Raw genomic sequence first — 23,515 nt, forward strand, 5'->3', positions numbered from 1 at the left:
ATATCTTATAGTTGGTTGATTTTCAATAAATGTCAGAATCAATGCTTTTTTGTTAGATACGTGCTTGAGTCAAAACATTCTCTTGGAGTAAAGGGTAATCAGTTTTCATATTACTGTAAGAGGAAATATCTAATGAGAACCTATAAAATACTTTTAAAAAGTCTTACATGAATTTTCTAATTGAACTTTCGCAATCGTTGGCACAAAACCTAGTTGGATGTTGATTTAATCTTCAACACACAGCTAACATAAATTATTTCTAATCCAAAAACAACAAACTGTTTTTCAAAAAGGATTTAGAAAATAAAACAAATTGTATTTTAAAAATCAAATTGAAAACTTGAGTTTATACTAGTAGTTTGACAAAATACAATCAACTATTAACACTTTCAATATAATGCTGATGCGGTAATATAAAAAAATAACCATATAATTTGACAGAAGAAAATGGAGCCAGCCAATCTTATTAGATACAAGAAAGATTTCATAATAACAAGAAATACAGGAATATTAAATATGATTTTTCTCAGGACAGAATTCAGAGAATTATCCTCAGTATTCATGGCTAAACTATACAACCAGGATAGAAATTCTGGCAAAGTGTGCTATCATAATTTCTCCTGCCCCACCACCACATACACACCACAAAGCATCCATATTGAATGTCTGCTTTTCTCTCATGTTCTTGATTATGCATTATATTAAAAACAAAATTTATCCTCTACCTGGTATAGAATCACTAAGAAAAAGGTTCAGAACAAGGTTAATGAACAACTGCTTCCCAAAGCCCAGAAAGCTTTCCTCTGCTCATTTCCAGTTCCAGGGTGTGCTACCACTAAACAGAAATCAGAAAAATGCTACCACATTCAACTAAATTAATTAGACTAAATATAATAAATCAAGTATAACTGAAAACAGCAAAATTTAAACCAACTTATGACAAAAAATATTAAAATTAAAGTATCACTTTTGAACAGGTACTGATGTTCTTGTGAACACTGAATCCTATTTTTGACCCAGATGAAAGAAAAATACTGCAAAAATAAAGTATTATTCTCTATGTATGTGTTTTATCCCTTTCATAATAGCAAAATCACACATTTGAAATAAAGAGGATCAAAATTACAATACCTGTCCTCCCTCTTAAGGTATGCACTATTTAGATTATTGTTCGTATTAGACGACTGCCTTGAAAATGTTTTAATGCTATCCAATAAGTATACTTTTGCTAGATTATGAGTTTTTAACTCTTTAAAAATTTTTTAAGTTGTTAGTGTATTAAACTTGAGTCTCATAGTAATATTTTAAAAGCCATGATTAAATTCAGCAGTTTCCTATTATCCAGCAAAAGATTTTAGAACATGAGGCATAATTATACAAATGTCAGTTGTTTCAAGCCTATTACACTACAACCTCAAACAAATTCAAGGAAAGCCATATGGTTTTTTAAGTAATATACTGCTGGTGGTAGAAATGCTGTAATAGACACAATTTCAAATTCTAAGAAATAAAATGAACTGTTTGTATTGCTGCTTTAGCTATTGCCCAAAGCAGATGTGGTGCCCCTTGCAAACTGAATAGTTGAAATTTTTGCTGATAATAAAGTTGTTTGTAATTGATAGTAAAATATATTCCAAGTGTCTTGTTTTAATTTTAGTGCTGGTATGCTTTAGTAACTTCCAATTGTTATATATGCATTGAATAATGTGACATTCTTAAAAATACCAGATTTATTCAAAATATTTACTATCAAAGTTGGGCTTTGAAATAAATATTTTATTTTGATTGGTTTTTAACCAAAACTAATCCTGTGCTACAGGCAGAAAAGTGAACTTAATTCTTTTAGATAAATAGCCTACTTAATTTCCATGCTAATAGAACTTAAAATTATTCCATGACTAGCAATAATGTGGGGGAAATTAACTCATTTAAAGGCAATTCTCATGATGTTTCATCCTCCCCCTTAAATATATATCTTCTAGGCATATTTCTTTCTCATTTACAATAAGTTCTGTCCAAAAGATAAGTAGTTTACAGAGGGAGCAAATATTTAGTGCTGGGTAAGTTTGCAAACAGTACCTGATAATTTCCACTACTGCTCTGTCAAGCCAGTAATTATCTGGTGGGGGGGAGGGGGCAGTCAAGAAATGAAAGAAACTGGTCATTAAAGTTATTACAATACTTCAGAAAACATTAAACATATGATAAACATTTCTTACAAGGCAGTCGTTGAATAATTAGAATAAGCAGTCAGAAGAATTCTGTTGCTGAAAATAGTTATACATTATGTTCATCCAACTGAAGATTAGTGCATTAAAAAAAAAGTTAAGAAAAAATCTTTTATGTTCCAGTTCAGCTGCACTTGATTCAAGTGTTGCTCATAGAGGTTTGTGTTGTTATAAATTAAACATGCTGCTGCCTTAGCAGCCAAAGGTACTAGGAAAAATGTTCATGTCACAGAATAAATAGAGAGTCTCTTTCGAGCAAAAAGTTATCTCACACCAATCCGGGAGGTCATCCACTCTAGACCTTGGCATAACCTGAAACAAAAGACAAAAGTATTTTCAAAATGAAAAACTTTATACTTAAAAATTGAAAGTATACTTATTATTTTTAAGTCTTACGCAGAAGTCGGTACTACAATAATTATTCATACATTTAACTGCCAACATTCAGGTAACACTATAATAAGTAGACTTTCTAAGTGTAAGATTATACAAACAAAATGATACTAATCAGTTGAGAATTGTGGGAAACTGCTTTAGTCTCATCTTGAAGATACAGCTTTGGGGGTTTTGCCATTAAGACTATAACTATCCCGCCCCCACCTTAAGATTAACTAAACTGGGGGCGCGGGGTTCGGGGGTCTCTGCTCCCACTGGCGAGGTGTGCCCGGATGTCGCACTGCGTGCTTGGTGGCTTGGTGAATGGATGCGGGAGAAAATGGTGGCCGCGTGGCTGAATGACCAGCCAGAGGTCTCCCACGCTGCAGCCACCTTGCCCAGATCAGGCCTCTGCTGATCCTGATGTGATGCCGCCTCCCTGCTCCTCCTCCTTGGAAACTTGTGCAAAGAGCTACAGCCATTCCATGGCCAGAAGATGGAGGCACCAAGATTTGGACGCAGTATACATTTTTACAACGACACTTCTCTGTCTGGCCTGATTCCCCCTTTTTTTTAATTTTAATTTTACTAAAGTATAGTTGATTTACAATGTTGTGTTACTTTCTTCCGTACAGCAAAGTGACCCAGATATATACATATATATAAATTTTTTCATATTCTTTTCCACCATGGTCTGTCACAGAATATTGAATATATAATAGTTCCCTGTGCTATACAGTAGGACCTTGTCGTTTATCCATCCTATATATATCCATCCTATATATATTAGTTTGCCTCTGCTAACCCCAAACTCTCATTCCCTCCCTCCCCACCACCTTGGCAGCCACAAGTCTGTTCTCTATATCTGTGAGTCTATTTTTGTTTTGTAGATATGTTGATTTGTATTGTATTTTAGATTCCACATATTAGTGATATCATATGATATTTGTCTTTCTCTGTCTGACTTCTCTTAGTATGATAATCTCTAGGTCCATCCATGTTGCTACAAAGGGCATTATTTCATTCTTTTTAATGGCTGAGTACTATTCCATTCTTTTTAATGGCTGAGTACTATGTACCACATCTTCTTTGTCCATGCATCTGTCGATGGACATTTAGGTTGTTTCCATGTCTTGGCTATTGTAATGTTTCCCTTTTTTGAACCATCAGACTGTGAATTCATCAGACTGTGAATACAGATGAGATCTTATTCATTTTGATGATCCCAGAACCCAGCACTAGCACTGAGTACTTACGTTTAATATTAAGATTTATTAATAAATAAATGCTTATTTATGAAAAAAAAAGATTAACTAAACTGAAACCACTATAGAAAGACGGCAGGAATTTCACCCTACTCTCCTAAATGCTAAAGAATGGAGTGCTTATGGCCTAGTCTTAAAAGTACAGGTCAAAAAAGTCAACATACAGCTATTATATTACAAGCTATTTCTAGTATGAGAAATAATGAGAAGGTCAGTTTGATTTGAAGATAAATAAGTTCCTAGACATAAACTGGGTAAACCGTATATAACACACTGGGTTCTCCTTAGCCTACTATGTCCAAACTCAAATTCTTAGGAAAGGAGGAATACATTAGAATGGCATTTATCTTACAATGTTTGTTGTTTAGAAGCATGCCTCCCAAAATGACTCCTGATAATAAAGAAAACACACTCTTGTGGAAAGCTGGGAGTTTAGGCTTAATTAAGCCCTTGCAGAAAACGTGAAATTTTTTGAAGCTTCCTCTTTCATTCAGGTGACATTACAGTTTTTTCCCAGTTAGTGAATGATAAAAGCAAGAAATGAACAACAACTGAAAATCTAGACTGTGAAAACTTAATTCAAAAGTTTGTTCTTGCCCTTTTTTGGTGAAACATTCCATTTACACTAAACGTTACAAAAAATTTGTCAGTAACTTTGTTAAATTGTAATTTAACAATAGTAATTGACTAAAATTATTCCAACCTTGTAAACCTGAGACACAATATAAAAACTATCTTTAAAAACAAAAATGGAACAGGATTCAAAGAAGAAAGAAAGTTGGCCGAAAAAAGTTGCAAGAAATTTGAAAGAAGTCATACCTCCGCTCACACTGATGAGTACTTACCCTTCTCCTGTTAAAGCACAGCAGGACTGAATGTGCCATGGATGATCCTTAATTGAACTGAGGGTGAGGTATTTAGAGATTTCAGCTGCTGTCATACACCCTTTCATATCCTGTTTATTGGCGAAGATAAGGACTGCAGCTTTCCGTAAATCCTGCAATCAACATGACATATTTCTAATATGTGAAATATCACAATTCAAATTAAAGTAATGAAGCAGGAGGATAAAATATGCCCTACTGAACAATTACAATGAAATCTTTCTACTTTAAAATAATCAGGCACTACTATGTAATATAAAAATTTTGTTGAAATAAAAATAAATGACCTCAAATAACCATGATTTAATGATTTACTCTAACAAAGACAGATTAATATAAACTAGATATTAAAAATTATTTTTCTACTATTGGGCCAAATGGGTCAAACTAAAAGTAAAATAAACCTGAATCTGAAATAATGACTTAAAACTATACAAGCAATATTCTAATAGGCAAATATAGTATACACTGCCAAATACTACAGAATTTCTCCAAAATTTAAAGGAGAGTACTGAAGGTAAGGGCTGGGCAATACTTACTAAAGTCTTTGTACGACCTAAGCTCAGTGATTAACGTTCACTGCAGAATTGTTTATACTATCAAAACATTAGAAGTAACTTAAATGTTCATTAATAGAAGAACAGATCAAATATCTTCTTACAGTGAAATACTATGTAGTTGTTAAAAGGAATGAGCTAAAGTTGTACATACTACCATGGATAAATCACAGTGTTGTGCAAAAACCCTCCAAAACCAAGTTACAAAAAGATTACACACACACACACACACACACACACACACTACCATCATATAAAGTTTTATGAACATGAAATATAATATTCTGTAGAACTGACAAGTACATAAAAATGTAGTAAAAAGATAAAAATACACACAGGAATAATAATCACTACTTTTAGGATGGTGGAATTCTTTTAGGATTCTCTGAGAGACAAGGGAAGGAAATCAGATTGAAGAGGTCTCATAAGATAATTAATATCTTATGTTGACTAGTGGGTGCATGAATGTGTTTTATTATCTAAGTCTTTCGTATATATGAACTATTTAGAATTAAGTGATCCCAAATTATTCACTAAAGAATTTTCAGTTATTATAAACTGTAGGGAGGAAAACAACCTTAAATTTTCCTTTCTCTTGCCTCAATTTATCAGACTTTTAAAGGCATGACTAAGTAGTTTTAACTTAGAAAAATATTTTCAGTAATGGTATGTCTCCAAATTAATGTGTTGGGTTTTCTTAAGTTTGAAAAAGTATTAAAAAATTTTGACCTCATGACTTTCATCAATTTGATATATAAAACTTTGTTAATGATGAAATAATCAACAGCAGAGGACATTGATCTTTGTGAAAAAGCTAAACCACTGTACAGATACCTTACTCCATTTGTTTTATGTTTGCTTTTCAAAATTTACCTCGTGAGCCAACATTCTATATAATTCTTCTTTCGTAATAGCTAGTCGTTCCCTGTCAATGCTGTCAACCACAAGAATGATGAACTAGAAGACAAGTAAAAAGAAAGAAAATTAAATGGGATGTTGAAGTTTTCTGCAAAACTACTCTAAGTGCTAGAAGTACTTTCTATTATGACAACATCATCACTATAAAATGGTCCACTGCTTTTTCATCATAAAGAGTTTATATTATACTGAATCACATCAAGCAGTAAAATCCAAATGTTAATAAGAAAAATAACTCACAACTTCAACAAATAAAAACCATGCTGGAAAAGGTGATGTTTGAATATATAATACGCCCTAATATGTACTAAGATTTCTTTTTAAATGCAGGTTAAAAAAAGTAATGTTTAAAAAGAAAGTCACAGTAATTTATTTTCACTAAAACTTAAAAGTACTCTGTAGTCATTCAAGCAAACAATAATTATTTAAGACAGTCTCCTGCCTATTAGAAAGAAGTTAGTTTCAAAGAAAAAGAGAAACACATTTTTAAAACAACTAATGAATTAAGACATTTTTACATAAAATATCAACAATAAAAAGGCAAGAAAACTGTGCTAAATAGAAACATATATATACTTGGGTGTTAATAATGCTCTAAAGAAGATGCAGGTGAAATTAAGAGCACAAAGAGAACAGGAGAAAGCTATTGTTAATGGTGTAAATGAAAAAAGGTGTGTTACACATTCAAAATAAAGCATCTTTGATAAGAAAAATAAGAAGATACAGTGCGAAAGGGCCCCTAAATTGAACATTTTATGCAGAAGAAAAAGTTAAGAAATGAGATTAAATGGTTTTGAGGGTTATAGGAGTGAGTAAAATAAACAGACAGGAAGGGTAGAATCAGATTGTTCAAATGACTACAATTAGGGAAAGAGACAACTAGAGTAACCTGAATATAAACTAACAAGGGCTTAGAAAGGGATAAAAGGAAAGAAAATAGAGGGGATAAATATAAGAAACATGGCAAAGTCAGAATAGACAGAATATGGGGAAGTAACTCTGTTAAGTTAATGAGAGGAAGATGTCAGAAATTAGTCAACAACTGTAACTTGCTGTATTAAAAGGGAGACATTTCAGCTTTTGGATGATGCCTCCATGCAAAGAATTTAAGAAGCAAGATTAGTAGGGTGAACAAAGTGGTCGGAGAAACACCACATAGATAAGATCCCTACCTGGAATCTAAGACTGCAAATGCTATGTGCCATGCTGGTGTGCTACATGAAAGGTCAAAGGATCTTTGTAGTATTTCTGATATTCTTGTAGAAATCGTTTATAAGAACATTTCATATTAATGGCGTCACTAACAATGTACGTCTTTCTGGATCCATGTGAAATCTTCTAGAGTGTTGACAATTTCAAAAAACTACCATTTAGTAATGCTATCAATATACAGGGATCAGTTAGAACCAACTTTGACCTATTCACCAAAGATAACTGGTCTTTTCACACTTGGGGTTAATTCTGAGCTCTGAAAAAATAAGTTATGCTAAAATGTTGTTCTTCCCTCACTCTCTAACACATTTTAGTTTCAGAACATTATTTTACTGTAGAAATATATATTAAACTAACCTATAACGATAAATATTAGCTTACCAACCTATTCTCCCCCGCAAATAGAAAAAAAATTAAGTGCTGCCACAGCTGCTGATTATCTGATATGCCATCTGGTTTGACCAGTCATACACTGCACTGGAATATATACACACATACACATAGGCTATTACAATATAAATCTAGAGGAATACATGTTTTTTATTTTAAAAGGCAACTTATTCACCAAAAATTCCTTGCATCAACACTTCCACCTCCTCCGCAATCCCCCTCAAAAAAAAAAAAAAAAAACCTCAATTTTTAAGAGGTTTCATTATAAAAAAGTAATTGGTTTGGTACCTCTTTGTAAAGAAAAATTATAGATGCAATTGTGTATTAGTATTCCTGAAGATAAACCTCTCTCGCTAGCACTGCATGGTTTAAAAAAAAAAATCTGAGAAGAAATAAAAACAGATATAGAAGATATTCCAGATTTGTGCCCTGGGTTGACTCCAATGATGAAAATAAGTGACAAAGAATGCTAGGGGGATGGCTTGCAAATCATTTGCTTTTTAATTATAATCTCACCAAAAATTTGAATGTGCAATTCATGTTATTTGAAAATCCTATATTAAATTATGCTTTAAATATTTTATTCCTCCTCTAACTAAGTAGGGCCTCTTATAAAGTTGGGAAAGGTTATATAATTTATCTTAGTGTCTGCTTTCTCCAACAATGGAGATATTATAGTATTGCCCTGAGGATGAATTGAGAGAGCCTGACAACAGTAAGCACTCCACTAATAATAGCTCCCATTACTCTTCTGACTTGCCTTTTTTCTTTTATTTGAAAACCTCAAATTCCTTACAAAAAATGATCTTATTAAAAGGGAACTGTCACTATGCCTTATGTACAGCCTGTCTTCTGGGTTTACCCCTTAGTTCTTTTCATTCAAATTCGGAAGTAACTTTAGTATACCTCTGTGTTTGAGTAATACGTGTTCCAGGATGATCGCAGTGACTCTTGACCACCAATATCCCACATAAGAAAATGAGTGTTCTTCACAACTATTTCTTCAACATTGCTTCCTATGGTTGGAGATGTATGAACCACTTCATTCATTAAGCTGTTAAAAGACAGACACCATAAAAACTCTTTTATAAATCTTGAGAACCTGAAGCAAGTTTTATCTCTGTATTTTTATACGAATCAACCTTCCTTACCTGCACCAATGATGGTAATCACTAGCAACACAACTAGAACCTTGGAGAACATTTGTGCAAACAAATACCTAGACAAAGAACAACTCCTGAAGAAAGGCAGTTTTTTTGTTCTTTTAATGGAATAAACTACAGGCTTGATCTGGATAGAAGGGAACAGCGTGGTGTGAGTTTGCATTTTCATGGCCAAAATGCTAATAACCCCATGCCCTGTTATCGGTTAGAGCAGAACCAATCCCCCATCCTGAAAGAGCAAGTTTCCAGGTGACTGTGTCATCAACACTTGCAAAGTAGTAACCACTGAATAGTAGGCTATCATTTTAAAGACTGTCTATGTGAGAAAAGACACTTAGCTCAACCATAAAAATCAGTGCATGCCTATTAACCAAAACTACAGTCTATGGGCAAATGAAAATTTATTTAGAACACTGATGCTCATATCACATGTATTATCATATTCATTGGTTAAGCTACATTAATTAATTCAACAAATACATATTTGCCTATAACATGTCAGTACTATGTTGGAAGAAGCCTGCAACTCTCCCTTGGGTTTAATATATGTATTTTTGAAGCTGTGTGCAAAATTATTTCAACAATGACAGGTTTCTGAAATGTTTATTTCTAATGTCCAAAGGCTGTGTCATATTAAATTACATAATGGCCAATGAATGAATGTTTTAAAGAAAAACAAGTAGTTATTCAACTCTGAAACAACAAGCCATAAGTTCGTGGCTTTTTAGCAGGGTAGCTGAAAAAAACATTAAGCACTGCTTAAGTGAAGTATTTCTGGAGAGCTGTCAGCTGATGTACTTAAGATGAGGTGGGAAGAGATAAGACACACAATGGAGCACTGTATTTTATAACTATTTGTTAAATGCCTGGGACACAGATCCATTTCCACTGTTTAACAAGGATCATTTCATTGGCACTGAAAGGATAATGGGAGGTGGTCTCACAAGTGGCTGTTAAAAAATTTCCTTCAAGTATTAATGTATTTCTCTGAAAGTCTCAAGCCTCTTCCTGTTGCAAGCTACCAAAGCAATATTTTCAGGGGCGATCTGCATTTCTTTTGATTTGACAAGTCTGGGTATGTTAAAGAATTCCAGAACTATTAGGAGAGTAACAATAGCTTCCTAGATCGATATCAGTCTATTTACATGGACTTCAGAGGGGGAAGAACTAAGCGAAATGTACTTTATTCCTTCCTTCCAGCACTAGAATGTGTGCTTCATTTATTTTTAGTTTAATATTAATTTTTTCTTTCAAGGCTGGAAAAGATGAGTGTTTTTGACTGTACCAAACATACAGCAGTTTACCTTTTTAATAAATTTTGTGTTTGGTAAAACACAAAACCATGTGTTTAAGTTTTCCCATTATATTATAATGGTATCTCATTCTTATTAATGATACAAAATTAGCTCCAATAACAAAAATAAAAACTGTTTAAATAAACACCCATACTTACAATTGATAAAGAATGGTGGTTTTCCCTGCGTTATCCAGTCCCACTATAATTACTTTGTGTTCTACAAAAAGAAAGCAAACCATAAGCATTTAATACTGCTGCATACTTCAATTACATGCTTTCAACAATGATTATTAGTTAGCTCTCTAATGAGAATCACTCACTGGATATTTATTCCTGGAATAAGATACCAGAAATAAAGAGAACTTCATGATGTCAAGGCTACTTGCCTTAAGTGAGGCAATCTATTATGGCGTTCTCTATCTATCTCTCATAAAAGAATGAGGGAGATGGCTAAGAGGGAGGCACAAGAGAACTTTGTCACTTTTGCTGAATTTGGGGGGAAAAGCCCAAATACTAAACTTGACGAGATATTATGACTTAAAATGTAAGTAAAAAAAAAAAGTGTTTTACACACCTGCTTGCCCTACCAATCACATTAGCTTTTTATCAAGTTGTTTTTACAGCCAGATGTCTTCCTACCTAAATGTACCAAGATTTTTTCTTTTCACTTTAAAATGCAATTGAAAACATAAAACTAAAGAGTTTTCCCTGTCAATAATAAGACACATAATTTCAACCAGTTTTCATTCCTTCCATTAATTTACAGATAAATAAGCAATTACTTAGTCTTCAAGGATTTTTCAATCTGGGTTTTATAACTCTTTTAAGCAGATACTGTTTCCACTCTTTGTATACAACAAAAACCTCTTCAGTTCCCTCCTCTGGTGCCATGGGCTAAAAGTATGGTTTCTTTCCTAAGGATTTTTAAGGCCCATCTAATTATTCTGTTACTTGGTAGACATTTTGAAACATCCTTAGAACTCAGAGGTCATCTTTTCTAGATTTTAAACTGTACGGAATATATTGAAGATTCCTCTTCCCCAGGACAGAATGCTTAAAAAGTTACTAGGGAAACTCAGCAGGGTATGCAAGGAAGTCACCATAAGAACCTCTGCACATAATCAACTGATTTGTAGTGAATCTGACACATTTCATACCAGATCCCTGCTGCTCCTGTTAACCTCTGATGAATATCAAAATTCTGATTATACATCTAATCAAATATCAGCTGATATTCCCAGAGTATCAATATTGCATCAGTCAAAAAGAGGAGCCATAGTTCACAGACAAGTTCTTATATGACAAACCATCTTTCTATCTTCTCATGACCTGCATGCTGTAGGCACTGTCTATATTAATGCAGGACAAATGACATGGTCCTCTGGAAGGGCTATTTTCACTATGGCAGGAGCTACTTTGTAAAAAAAGAAACAAAACTTGTTTGCTTATTATGACTCATTATCCTTCTCTCTTTCTGACTCTTTTGATTTGTATCCCCTAATTTCTAATGGAGCCAATCGAAGTGTTGCCCTGTTTCTGTCCCTTACAGTGTAAGAATGAGAGCACTCTTACCAGTGGAGGAACAAACATTCTAAATTTTGGTGAAATTTTGGTGACAGCTGGAAACTCCACCTACCCAGGATCTGGAGACCACGTGGTCCCAGCGGCTTGAGAAGGAAGCCACTAGTATAAAGGTAATCTCAACCTGGGTGCAGATACTCCTGCTGGGAGGAGGGAATGGAAAGATAGTACCAGATAGTACCATCATTGTTGAACTCAAGTGAACACCAGGGCCATTTTCAAACATGCCTGCCCCTGGCTTCACATTTGTATTATAATGATGATCACAGTACTGAAGGCCTGTGATGGTAAAACTCATAAATAATGCATCATTTTGAAAGATTGGTCCCCAGTTTAAACTAAGTCAGGAATGACAAACCCTGAATGTAGATAGAGTATGAATTTCATTAAAGTTTCAAATGTTTGATTAACTTAAGGTTTTTTAAGGTGACTTGTCCTTCTCATTGATAGGCAAGTTTAGGAATTAAGACAAAACACAAAATTTCAACTCTGTCTTATGATGAAGTAGGTATATCTATCCTTCAGGTAAACTGAGACCTATCTTCTGATGTTAAAATTGAGTTTATATAAAAAAGTAACAGTAAAGGAACAGCTAAGTGCTTAAAAGCATGAAATAAACAGAAGTTTATTTTAAATCTTTTCTTTGAAAAATGTCTTTAACATTATCTATACAATAAGAGTAAAATCAAGTTCAAAGAGCATTTACTAAAAAACCAAGTACAAAATAAAAGCTGTTTGTACTCTATGCACAACTGTAATTCTTCCTTCTTTTTTCAAATGCCTCTGTTGTACTTAGCTGCTACTTGAGTATGTCAGTGACCAAAGACTTCATTCAGTTCACAAATGTTAGTAAAGTTTTTACCTATTCAAGGAACAATGAGAAAAATATGGAAAGTGACACATATTCTCCTTTTATTGAAAATAAAATTAATATGTTGCTTTAAATGTCCCCAAGTGGTGTCTAGATTAATCAAGTATAAAGTTTCTTGAAGGTATTATTGAATCACAGTGCTCTATCAAATGTTCACATCAATACATACCAAAAGCAAAACTACGATCACACAGTAGTGCATATTACTTGATGTTAAAAGGGGGCCCTCATGCTTGAAAAACATGACACAGGGGTGCTTGTTCTGTACTGCTGTCTTTCTGGTTGGGCATAATCAACAGGCCATATATAAATCTTATTTTATGTACTGAAACACAAAAGATCAACTAAGCTATGTAACTGTCAGAGTGATTTCCTATAAAGTAGCTTTGATAAAACAATTTCCTTTGCCTGTCATAATTAACTAAAGCAGATGTGGAAAGATGGTTTTATTATGTATTTATCTAATAGGTTAAAAAAAAACTTTCAAAATATATCAGTATGGTTCAAGTCAGTCTCAAATTAAGGTGAGAAAGGCTTTATGCCAAAGGTCACATTGTGAATTGCTGCCACTGAGAAGAACATGAAACGTTTTAACATCATTTTTATTTACAGAGCAGGAAGCAGAGATTTCCATTTCACTAAAATTGAAATTTCTAAAGTTATGAGGAGAAAATTATACAATTGTATACTTTTACAACTTCAACTGCTCCTCAATATGTATATCTAAGCCATATATTCTTAACTTCCAACTCTTCAAATTACTCTCCATGAAAACAAAATATTTAGTTGATGGATTGAAACAGTTATTTCTCAGTTAACGTTAAAGAGGGCAAACTATAACATGGATAATACTAAATTCTTTATTTAGAATGGACTTCACAAATGTAACTATAGAAAATTTACTTTTTCCCAATGTTTACCAATAGCATTATTAAAAAAAATATGATGTTAGAGTAATAGGCTGACCACGCTTAGGGGTAGGAATGTGTGTGTTGGGGACGGGGTGTGTACAATTTAAGATGATTTGTGGATAGCTAAATAATTTTGGGTTAAGCATTACCATAAGAATCAGAGTTATAAGGAATCCAAATGTTTTAAAAATGTGTCTGCACACCATGAGATGGTCACTTTGGGCATCTTATTTCATGAGAAATCTCTTCCAGGAGACCAAGCTGCACCTCTCCTCATAACAAAGGTGTGAGAAGAGTATTTCCAGTGTTACTAATGATGCATCTCCAGAGCCCAACACAAAGCAAGTTTATTTACATCAAATGAAGGAAAAGGTCCCATCACAGAGCTTTTGTTTAATTTTGACCAAGTGTTTACACATAAGTTTCTCTATTGGCTTGGCTTTGGTGTTTATTCTCTTGGATTTCCTTAAAAGTTGGCTTTACTTTTCTTTTTCTTTTTTTAGGGAAGGCATAAAGACATGCCTTTACAGGATGAAGCTTCAAAGCAAATTAGTAAGCTCACTTGCTTGTAGACAAATACAGGTTAAATGGCTAACAAGAAAAATGATGAAAAAGGAACTTCAAAAAAAGTAAGTAGAAAAGAAACACAAAAGTTTCTCCTTTTACCCAATTAAAAACATTTTTTTTATAAACTCAGTTTGTAGTTTTAGTACAGAAACCAAACAAATAGAATTTGTAGTTTTAGTACAGAATACCAAACAATGAAAACAGACTAACATGAGAAAAGCATTAGAGAAGCACTAAATATTGGCAGTGTTAATAAACTGTGAAATAATATGTTAACATTTATTTTATCATGTTAAAATTGGATATTGTTGGGCTTCCCTGGTGGCGCAGTGGTTGAGAGTCCGCCTGCCGATGCAGGGGACACGGGTTCGTGCCCCGGTCTGGGAAGATCCCACATGCCGCAGAGCGGCTAGGCCCGTGAGCCATGGCTGCTGAGCCTGCGCGTCCGGAGCCTGTGCTCTGCAAGGGGAGAGGCCACAACAGTGAGAGGCCCGCCTACCGCAAAAAAAAAAAAAAAAAAAAAAAAAAAAAAAAATTGGATATTGTTAAAATGTATGATAAAATGACTAACTTTTAATTTTGAGATATAAGATAGCCACCCAAATATCATGAAATAGGGATTGCTACCTTCTAGATACATAATACCTGCACTAAAACTGTTACATAATGAGAACAAGCCCTATGTGAACACAGAGTATGTAAACAACTATATAACTAAACAAATAAAAATGCCCTATGCCAAATCTGGTGACTTAAAATTGGAAATATTGCATTTACAGAAAATAAGTTTGCATTATTGCAATACGTAGGTAGTAAAATGTCAGAGGATATGATGTCACAATCTGAGTCCTGAAGGCCTGGACAGCAACGAGGAGCAGTCTGCCTCTTGGAGAGAACAAAAAGAAAGAAAAAGGAGAGCTATATAAAACTCTGTCTTATATTATACTAATTATAGTATCACAAAGTATCATAGCTTAGAAGAGACCGCAGAACGTGAGATCTACTCCTTCTCTCCCACTTCTTCATCAACAAATGTGTTACCTATATGGCAACTTTGAGGAACCCAGGTCTCCAAAAATGCACAGAACTACTGACCTGGGCCACCTTGCATATTTTACAGATAAAGAAATTACAGGCCTATGAAGTTAAAAAAAAAAAAATCAACCCAAGATGCTATTTTCAGCAAAAATACATTTCAGGAATGAAGGGGAAAAAAAGACATTTTCAGATAAAAGAAAACTAAGAGAATTCATTTACCTGCAAAACCACACTACAAAAATGGTAGAGTTCTTCAGCTTGAAAGGAAATTCACAAGATGGAAATTCAAAACATGAAAAATAGTAATGTGGGTAAATATAAGAGAAAATTTTACCCTCTCTTAAAACTTTAAAGAACGTGATTGTCTACGGCGAAAATTATAACACTGTATTGTGCAGTTTATAACATATGTAGATACAATACAAATAACATGTAAGCTGTATGGTTATAAACGACAAGGGAGGAGAGTATGCAATTACATATACAGTTTCAAGGTTCTTACACTTTACAAGTGTTACATTATTAACTCTAAGTAGACTGCAAAAAGGTAAGAACGCATGTTGCAATCCCTAGAAGAACCATAAAAATAATGTGAAAAGGAATTGCTTAAAAAGTCAATAAATTAATTAAAATAGAATTCTTAAAAAAATTAACAGCCAACCCAAAAGAAAGTGGGAAAGGAAGAATAGAGTAGTAACAAAACAAACACAGATGGGACAAACAGAAAACAAATGGTAAAACAGTATACCTTAACATTTCACCATGCCATAAATCTAAGCACACTAATAAATTGGATAAACATTCCAATTAAAAGGGAGAGAATTTCACACTAGACAAAATAAACAAGATCCCAACATATGCTCTCTATAAGAGATACACATAAACATATAAAGTATCTAAACAATATTAACAACCACCTTAACCTAATAAACATTTATAGAACATTGCAGACAAATGCAGAATGCACATTCTTTTCAAGCGCAAATGGTATATGCACCAAAACAGACCATTTAGATGAACTATAGAAAGCCTCAATAAATTTGGGGGGAAAAAAAAAGGAAAGCTTACAGAGCATGTTTCTGACCACAGTGGAATTAAATTTGAAACCAAAAATAATCTATCAAGAAAAATATGTGGAAACTATAACAACACTCATAAATAAGCCATAGTTCAAAGAAGAAATTAAAAAGAAAAAATTTTTTAAATGTTTCCAACTGAATGAAATACAATATATTAAAATCTATGGAATAAAGCTAAGGCAGTACTTAAGAGGAACATTTACAGCTGTTTATATATGAAAGGAAAAAGAAACAAAAACAATGACACCCAGCTAACCCTTAAGAAGGTGGGGGAGGGGAGTAAAGCAAACTCAAAGTAAGCAGACGGAAGGAAATAAACAACAAGAATTAGTAAATTAGAAAACAGAAACAATAGAGAAAATTAAAATCTTTTCTTTGAAAAGATTTAACAAAACAAAGATGGGACTGACACCACCTTTAAAATTTACCATGAAGTCACTACAAGAGAAGAGAAAGTCTAGAGATAAGAATCATCTGAGTTTCAACAAGACTCCAAAGTAATTCATTGGTAAAGAAAAGTCTTCAGTAAATTATACTGGGACAAGCAGCTATCCATGTAAAAAAATAATGAAGCCCAACCCCTATTCATATCATAACCTCAAAATAATCTGAGATAGCTCACAGACCTAAGCATAAAAGCTAAAGCTTCTAGATGAAAGGAACAGGACACAGAAAGTAACAGCCATTAACAAAAATAATATAGAGAGAAATTAAGACTTCACCAAAACCAAAAACTTCCACTCAGCAAAAATCGCTATTAATAAAATGAATAGGGAAGCCACAGGCTGGGGGTGGGGATGGGGGTATATTCACAAAACATATCTGACAAAAGACTCAATTCCGGGATATAGAAATAATTATAAAGAATAACTTTTTTGACACCCCCCCCAAAAAAAACTGACAAAGGATTTGAACATTTTGCAAAGGAAGATATACAAATGGCCAATTAGCACATGAAGAAGTGTTTAACACCCAAAAATCATCACAGAAATGCAAATTAAAACCAAAATGAGATAATAACAGTACACATCCAACAGAATAGCTAAAATTAAAATACTGGCAACGAAGCCTCAAATGTTGCTGGTGAAAGTATACAAATGGTATAACCACTTTAGAAAACAATCTAACAGTTTCACAATATTATAACATCATGATGCAAATGAATAGACAACTGTGGTATATTCATGCATGGAATTACTTATAACAGATCTATGGGGAAAGCTTCCAGTGTGAAGGGCTAATATAAAAATAAATAGAAACAGAAAAAAAAAAACCCAACTAAGACACTTAGAAGATATAGCATTATGAAGCAACGCCACAAGAATAAAAAAATTTAGCAAATAAAAAGTTGTTATAAATTAGAATTATGATAGCTGAAAATAGTCAATAGGATTGGAAGACAAAGGAAATAGTCCAGAACTCAAACAAAAAGAGCCAGAAAAATGGAAGAGGATAATTGATAATCAATTTAGTGCCATATGACCAATAAGATTTCCAGAAAAGTAGAGGAAGAAATCCTAAATTTAAGAAAGGAAGGGAGGGAGGGAGGGATGAAGGAAGGAAAGAATTCCTACAATGGAAAAAGGTGCAACTTTGTGTTGAAAAGGTCCAATGAATGAAGACACAACAAGGCACACCTCTTTCAAATTTAAAAATACCAGGGATAAATGGAAAATTCTAATATCTACTACAAAGAGAGGGAAAAAATCAGAAAAGAATGATACTGGTCTTAACACAACACTGGAAGCTGGAGGACAATGACAGTACCTTCAAAATTCTGAAAGAAACGTTTTCAACTTAACTATATCCAGCCCAATTATAAATCAAAAGTGAGGACAGACTAATATATCTTCAGATATTTGGAATCACAAAAAAAATGACCACTTTGGGCAACTTTGCAGGAGATTTCTGAAGGATGTATTTCATCAAAGTAAGAGTAAAGCAAGAAAAACATAAGTTCTAATAAAACAGAAAAGCAAAGGAAATTCCTAGAATGATAGCAAAGACAAGTCCAGAACAGCTGTGTGGCAGGCACAGAGGAAAAACAGGTCCAATTTGGAGCAGGATGGAATACTGAGGGGGTGGGTAGGAAGGATAAATCATCTGGTAGGTGTGATGTGTGTAAACTGTACAGAGAGCTTTTGGATGGCACGAAATGACTTAGCCAAATGTACAAAGAAAACTAAGGCAATGAGATATAATTATTTACTCTAGGGGGGAAAAAGCTGTAGAAAAAATGGAAACATAATTACAGCACATTGTGGCTCGGTAGTAACAAAACTTTATAGTCACAAAAATGAAAAGACAGAGTGTGGATTAAGTCAAAATACTATACTGGGATAACAAATATAATGTTATTTGTTGATTATATCTCAATTCTTAAAAAAAAAAAATTACAGTGTTTAAAATTTCCACATACGTATATTATCCAGAAATGTGGAAGTATATGCTGGGAAAAAAGTTAAGAGATTAAAAAGATCTGACGAACACACATCATTTTCAGACTTTAGCATTATATAACTTTTTAAAAAGAATATGTGTTACTTCGATATAAAATTTTTATGTTTGAAAAACAAAACAAAAAATTGAACAAAAGCTTTTGTAATGGGGATACAACAGCGAATAAGGCAAAGTTCATGCCTCAAGGAGTTTATTTCTATTGAAAGAGACAACAAGTGAACAAATAAACTTATCATATGATTACATGTAGTGATAAACATTACTCAGAAAAACAAAGGGTTAAGACATAGAGACTGAATGTTGGGGAGGTAAGAGTGGTCAGGGAAGGAAAGGGCTCTCTGAGGAGTGACATTTGATCAGAAGTCTGAACCATTTGAAGGTACGAATAAAGCGGGTTCTGGAAAACGGAGCAGACAGTGGTAAGTTTAAGTTTGGTGTGTTTGAAACTAGCAAAAAGAACAGAATTAAGAGCAGAATACTAACAGGAGACATCAGATGTAAGCCATCAGAAGTGAAGAACAATACGATGACATACAAATTGGATATCAGTGCTCAAAATGATACCACGAAATTCACCAATGAGAAAGAAATGATGAGATAATGAAATTAAGTTAAAATGTCATTGTTTTTGGTTCTGAAAATGAACTACAATTAAAATCATATTCCATTCATTCTTAATTCTGGATAAAACAAGAAATAACTGACAGAAAAAGACCAAGGTCTATGAAAGTTTAAAAAGAAGTTTAAAAAAAGGAACGCTCAACTTCTGAGGTGAATCTAAAGATAGATATACACGTATGTATTTTATATAGGCATAACCTCATTTTATTGCACTTCGCAGATATTTCGTTTTTTACAAATTGAAGGTTTGTGGCAACCGTGTGCTATCAGATGATAGCTAGCAATTTTTAGCAATAAAGTATTCTTAAATTAAGTTATGTACATTGTTTTTTAGACATAATGCTATTGTACATTTAATAGACTGCAGTATAGCCTAAACATAACGTTTATATGCACTGGGAAACCAAAAGAAATTGTGTGACTTGCTTTATTGCAGTATTCACTTTATTTTGGTAGACCGGAACCGAACCCACAATATCTCTGAGGTATGCCTGTACAACACACATAAACAAACACAAAGATATATACAATAATGTCTAAAAAGATAATCAGATTTGGAAATTATTTCCTTCAACTGATACGTGCATTGAAGTAATGTCTTCTAGCTTAAAATCAAGCAATACAAAATCACAGAGACTAAGAACGTAGTTTGTAACAGCTTTATTTAGACGATACATGCTTTTAGTATACTTATTCCCAGAAAGGTATCAAATTTATGAGAAGATGCTTGGTGCTCTAAAATACTACAGGGAAAAAATGTTGGAAGAAAGATAAGGGAAAGGAGTATTTAAGGTAATATAAGCCGTCGTCAACTCTGCCTGTACATTTGAGTCATCTTGGCATTGATGCCCAGGGCGCTCCACCCCATTCTGATTTAACTGATCTGAGGTGGGGCGTTGGGCATACTACGCGACCAAGACTGAGTGATGTGAGTATCACTGGATTAGATGTGTCACAGTGGTAAAAATGGAAAATGCTGAGATTGTCAGGTGATACATATAGAAAGTAAAACTACAGGACTAAAGTATCAATCTGATCACATTATTCCCCTGCTTTAAAAACAACATACATGACCAAACTCTAATGGCGCGGCTCCCATGGCTTGCAGTTCAACGTCTTAGTCTACACACAAGGCCCTCTGTGATCTGGTTCTCCTAGCTACCTCTCCAACCTCATCTCCTCTAACTCCCCCACAGGCAAACTAAAATACAGCCAAACTAAACTATTTTCAGCTTCCCTCAATGCACCAAACTATTTCATTCCTCTCCCATTTGCGTATTAGTCCTTCTGCCTAGAATAACATAGCATGCCTTGTAAACACCTACTTATCGCTAAAGTCCAAGTATACCTTTTTTTGTGAAGTCTTCCAGGAACCACCTGAGAAAAAATTAATCGCTTCCTTCTTGTTGACCATCACCATGCTTTTATACATACCTGTGAAATAATTTACCATGCTGCATCTTTTTTTCCCCAACCTGTCTCATTTACTGATTCTTGAGTATTTTGAGAGCAAGTTATATGTAACTTTTCTGTATTTTAACCTTTGCGTCTCCTAGGCCTAACTCTGATGACTGGGTTATGGCCTATGACTAAATGTTAGTTGCATGAATAAATGGGAATAAAATGACAGAATAACCACTATGTAGTTCTAAATTTTCAACAAGGAAGTTAAAGGGAAAGAAAAATTCTCAACAGTAATGGGGATTTAAGAGGACTAAACAATTATGTGACTACAGGAGTAGCCCATGAATGTCTTTCATCATCTGCCGAATTTTCCCTCTACATCCTTCATTCCCTTCTAGTCTGATTAAGAAAGCCTAAAAAAACCCACCAAAAACAAAAAGATAAACAACAGTAATAAAACAGAGAGGAGAGAAAAGGGAATGGGACAAGTTACACAGGGAGGACCAACGACTTTGGTAATGTTTTATTTCTTAAACTATGGGAAAAGATAAGCAGGTGATTATTCATCTTTATACTTTTAAACATGTCTTAAAAAGCTTCTTTACATAGTAAATTCATGTAACAAGGATTAGAAAATATAAACTACTGAAAAAAATGTATTAAATGTATGGATAATATCTATATGGAGTTAAACTCTGGCCACTTTGAAATCACTTGGTAAGTGCTATCTGCAGTAATTTCGTTTATACACATATGTGTATACGTGTATATGCGTATGCATATATCTATCTTTATTAACTTGTAACCTTGAAAAAGACTATTTTAGTATTCTTATCGACCTACGGAACAAGTGACTAAAACCATTTCATTCTGTTCATAACTTCTTAAATCCAGAGAAAAAATACCGCCTTAGCAGTAACAAATTGGTATCATCATAAAACACTGGCTTTTATTACGCCCGGGTATTAAATGCAAAATGAAACTATTTTGAGTTTTAAAACTGGTTTCAGTTACTGAGAAGACACTCCGTTAAAAGAATGCCTAAAACTTTACCTATTCCCGGCCCTTTTTGTCTGGGTATTTTCTCTGCTCAGAAGCCATCACATCTCATTCACTCTGACTCAGAACAGGTTTTACAACTTCTTGGCCCTTTGGACTTGCAACTTTTAGACGTCTGAGAACCAGTTCTAGACTAATTACGGATACGCAATATCCTACATAGAACCAAAAGCATTTCGTTTTCCAGCATCGAAGAAAGGAATAAAGGGTTTAGGACGAAGATTTCCAGAAACCGGTGTATCTCAATAGGACAACTCATTCCGGAGTCCTGGAAAGCAGGCGAAATCAGAGAACGTGAAGGCGCACTGGCTTAAATAGGGCGCAAAACAAAGCAGCATTAGTAATTAAAAAAAGAAAGTTGATTGCTTTCTGGGTGGACACTTATCCTGGGGCAAGACTTAGGATGCTTAATAGAGGTGGAAAAGGCCCTCCAAGTGCCTCCGGGTATCATTAGGTGCTTTCCGCTTTCCTTCGCTAAAATCCCCAAATTCTTGGTTTGGATCCAGGGACACCAAATGCCCCCTCTTCTGACATTCCATTTCTCCCAACCATCACGTTGCACCTTCTTCCAGCCTAAAATAGTGAGTTTCTACCCACCTCGACTAAGTCACTTCTCTGAGTCTCAGAACGTTTGTGTCCACCTAGAAACCTGTCTCCCCTCGGCTGTCCCCTTCGGCGGCTAGACCCTCTGCCTCGGATTCGAGCCGTTGCGCAGCTCCATCCTTCTCACCTTGGTTACAGAAGAGGCTCCACAGTTTAGCGAAGATCAGCCCCATCATGAGCACCTGGGCGGGCCACGGGGTTCCCTCAGCAGCAGGTGCCGCTGCGCCGGGCCCCCCACCGCGGCGCTGGCCGTGGGGAACCAAGGAGAAGCCGACTGGGACCACGCGGCGACAGCACTGGTTGGCGGAGAAGCCGCGATCGGCCGCTCAGCTATCCGTCAGAAAACGCCGTGCCGAGTCCCTGCCCGAGAGTCCTTTGTTCGAGTCCACTGAGCCCAACGCCGACCCGTAGTCCCTTCGGTCTGAACCCACCTACCCACCAGAGCCTCAACCAGCCCCAAGCCCCGCCTCCGCTCCGCCTCCCCTCCCTATCCCAGGACCACCCATCTCCGGAAGGACGGGGCCGGAAGTCGGCGCGCTTACGTCAGCCCACTCCTTCGAAGTAGCGTTTCCTCAGTTTTACTTCCGGTGGGCGGGCTCCGAGCTGCCAGAGGGGTGGAAGGTGGGGGTGTGCGTGGGAGTCCCGGAGTTTCCCTGGGTGAGCATTTCTTCCCTCGTCCTCCTGTTTAGAAGCGGTTGCTGGTTCCCTTTCTTGAGTTTCTGCTGTCTAGCAGGTGCATCCCTGGCCCCTAAACCTGGAGACAGACTGCAGTTACTCTGAGTAGCCGCCGTTTGCTGCACAAAAGTGGGGGGTGTTTTTTCTCAACTATCACCCAGTTCAGGCTGGCGAGCAGGCTTGGGGTTCTGCCGTGATTCTTAGTTCTGGATAGAATTGATTGCGAGACGATCCATGGAATGCCAGTAGCCACAGAGTTCAGCTATGTGATTAACTTAAGGTCCCCCAGTTTTGCTGTTATTCGGTATTTTCTTGGATTCCTCAGTCCACAAAATAAGAAAACGTATTTTGTGAAGT

The 23,515-nt window shown here is 35.0% G+C and overlaps 1 protein-coding gene across 1 annotated transcript; it reads right to left on the reverse strand.

Annotated features, from left to right (window-relative positions):
* Positions 1–339: 339 nt before the first annotated feature.
* ARL5B (ARF like GTPase 5B) lies at positions 340–22,901 on the reverse strand. The gene is made up of 6 exons (XM_081228993.1): positions 22,611–22,901; positions 10,446–10,506; positions 8,736–8,883; positions 6,183–6,266; positions 4,714–4,865; positions 340–2,540 (listed from the first exon to the last, which is right to left on the reverse strand). The coding sequence occupies exons 1-6, from the start codon at positions 22,657–22,659 to the stop codon at positions 2,492–2,494; spliced, it is 543 nt and encodes a 180-aa protein (XP_081085119.1). The 5' UTR covers positions 22,660–22,901; the 3' UTR covers positions 340–2,491.
* Between the last annotated feature and the right edge of the window lie 614 nt (positions 22,902–23,515).

The sequence above is a fragment of the Mesoplodon bidens genome (assembly GCF_964165515.1).
Source record: "Mesoplodon bidens genome assembly, chromosome: 3".
Classification (NCBI taxonomy): Eukaryota; Metazoa; Chordata; class Mammalia; order Artiodactyla; family Ziphiidae; genus Mesoplodon; species Mesoplodon bidens.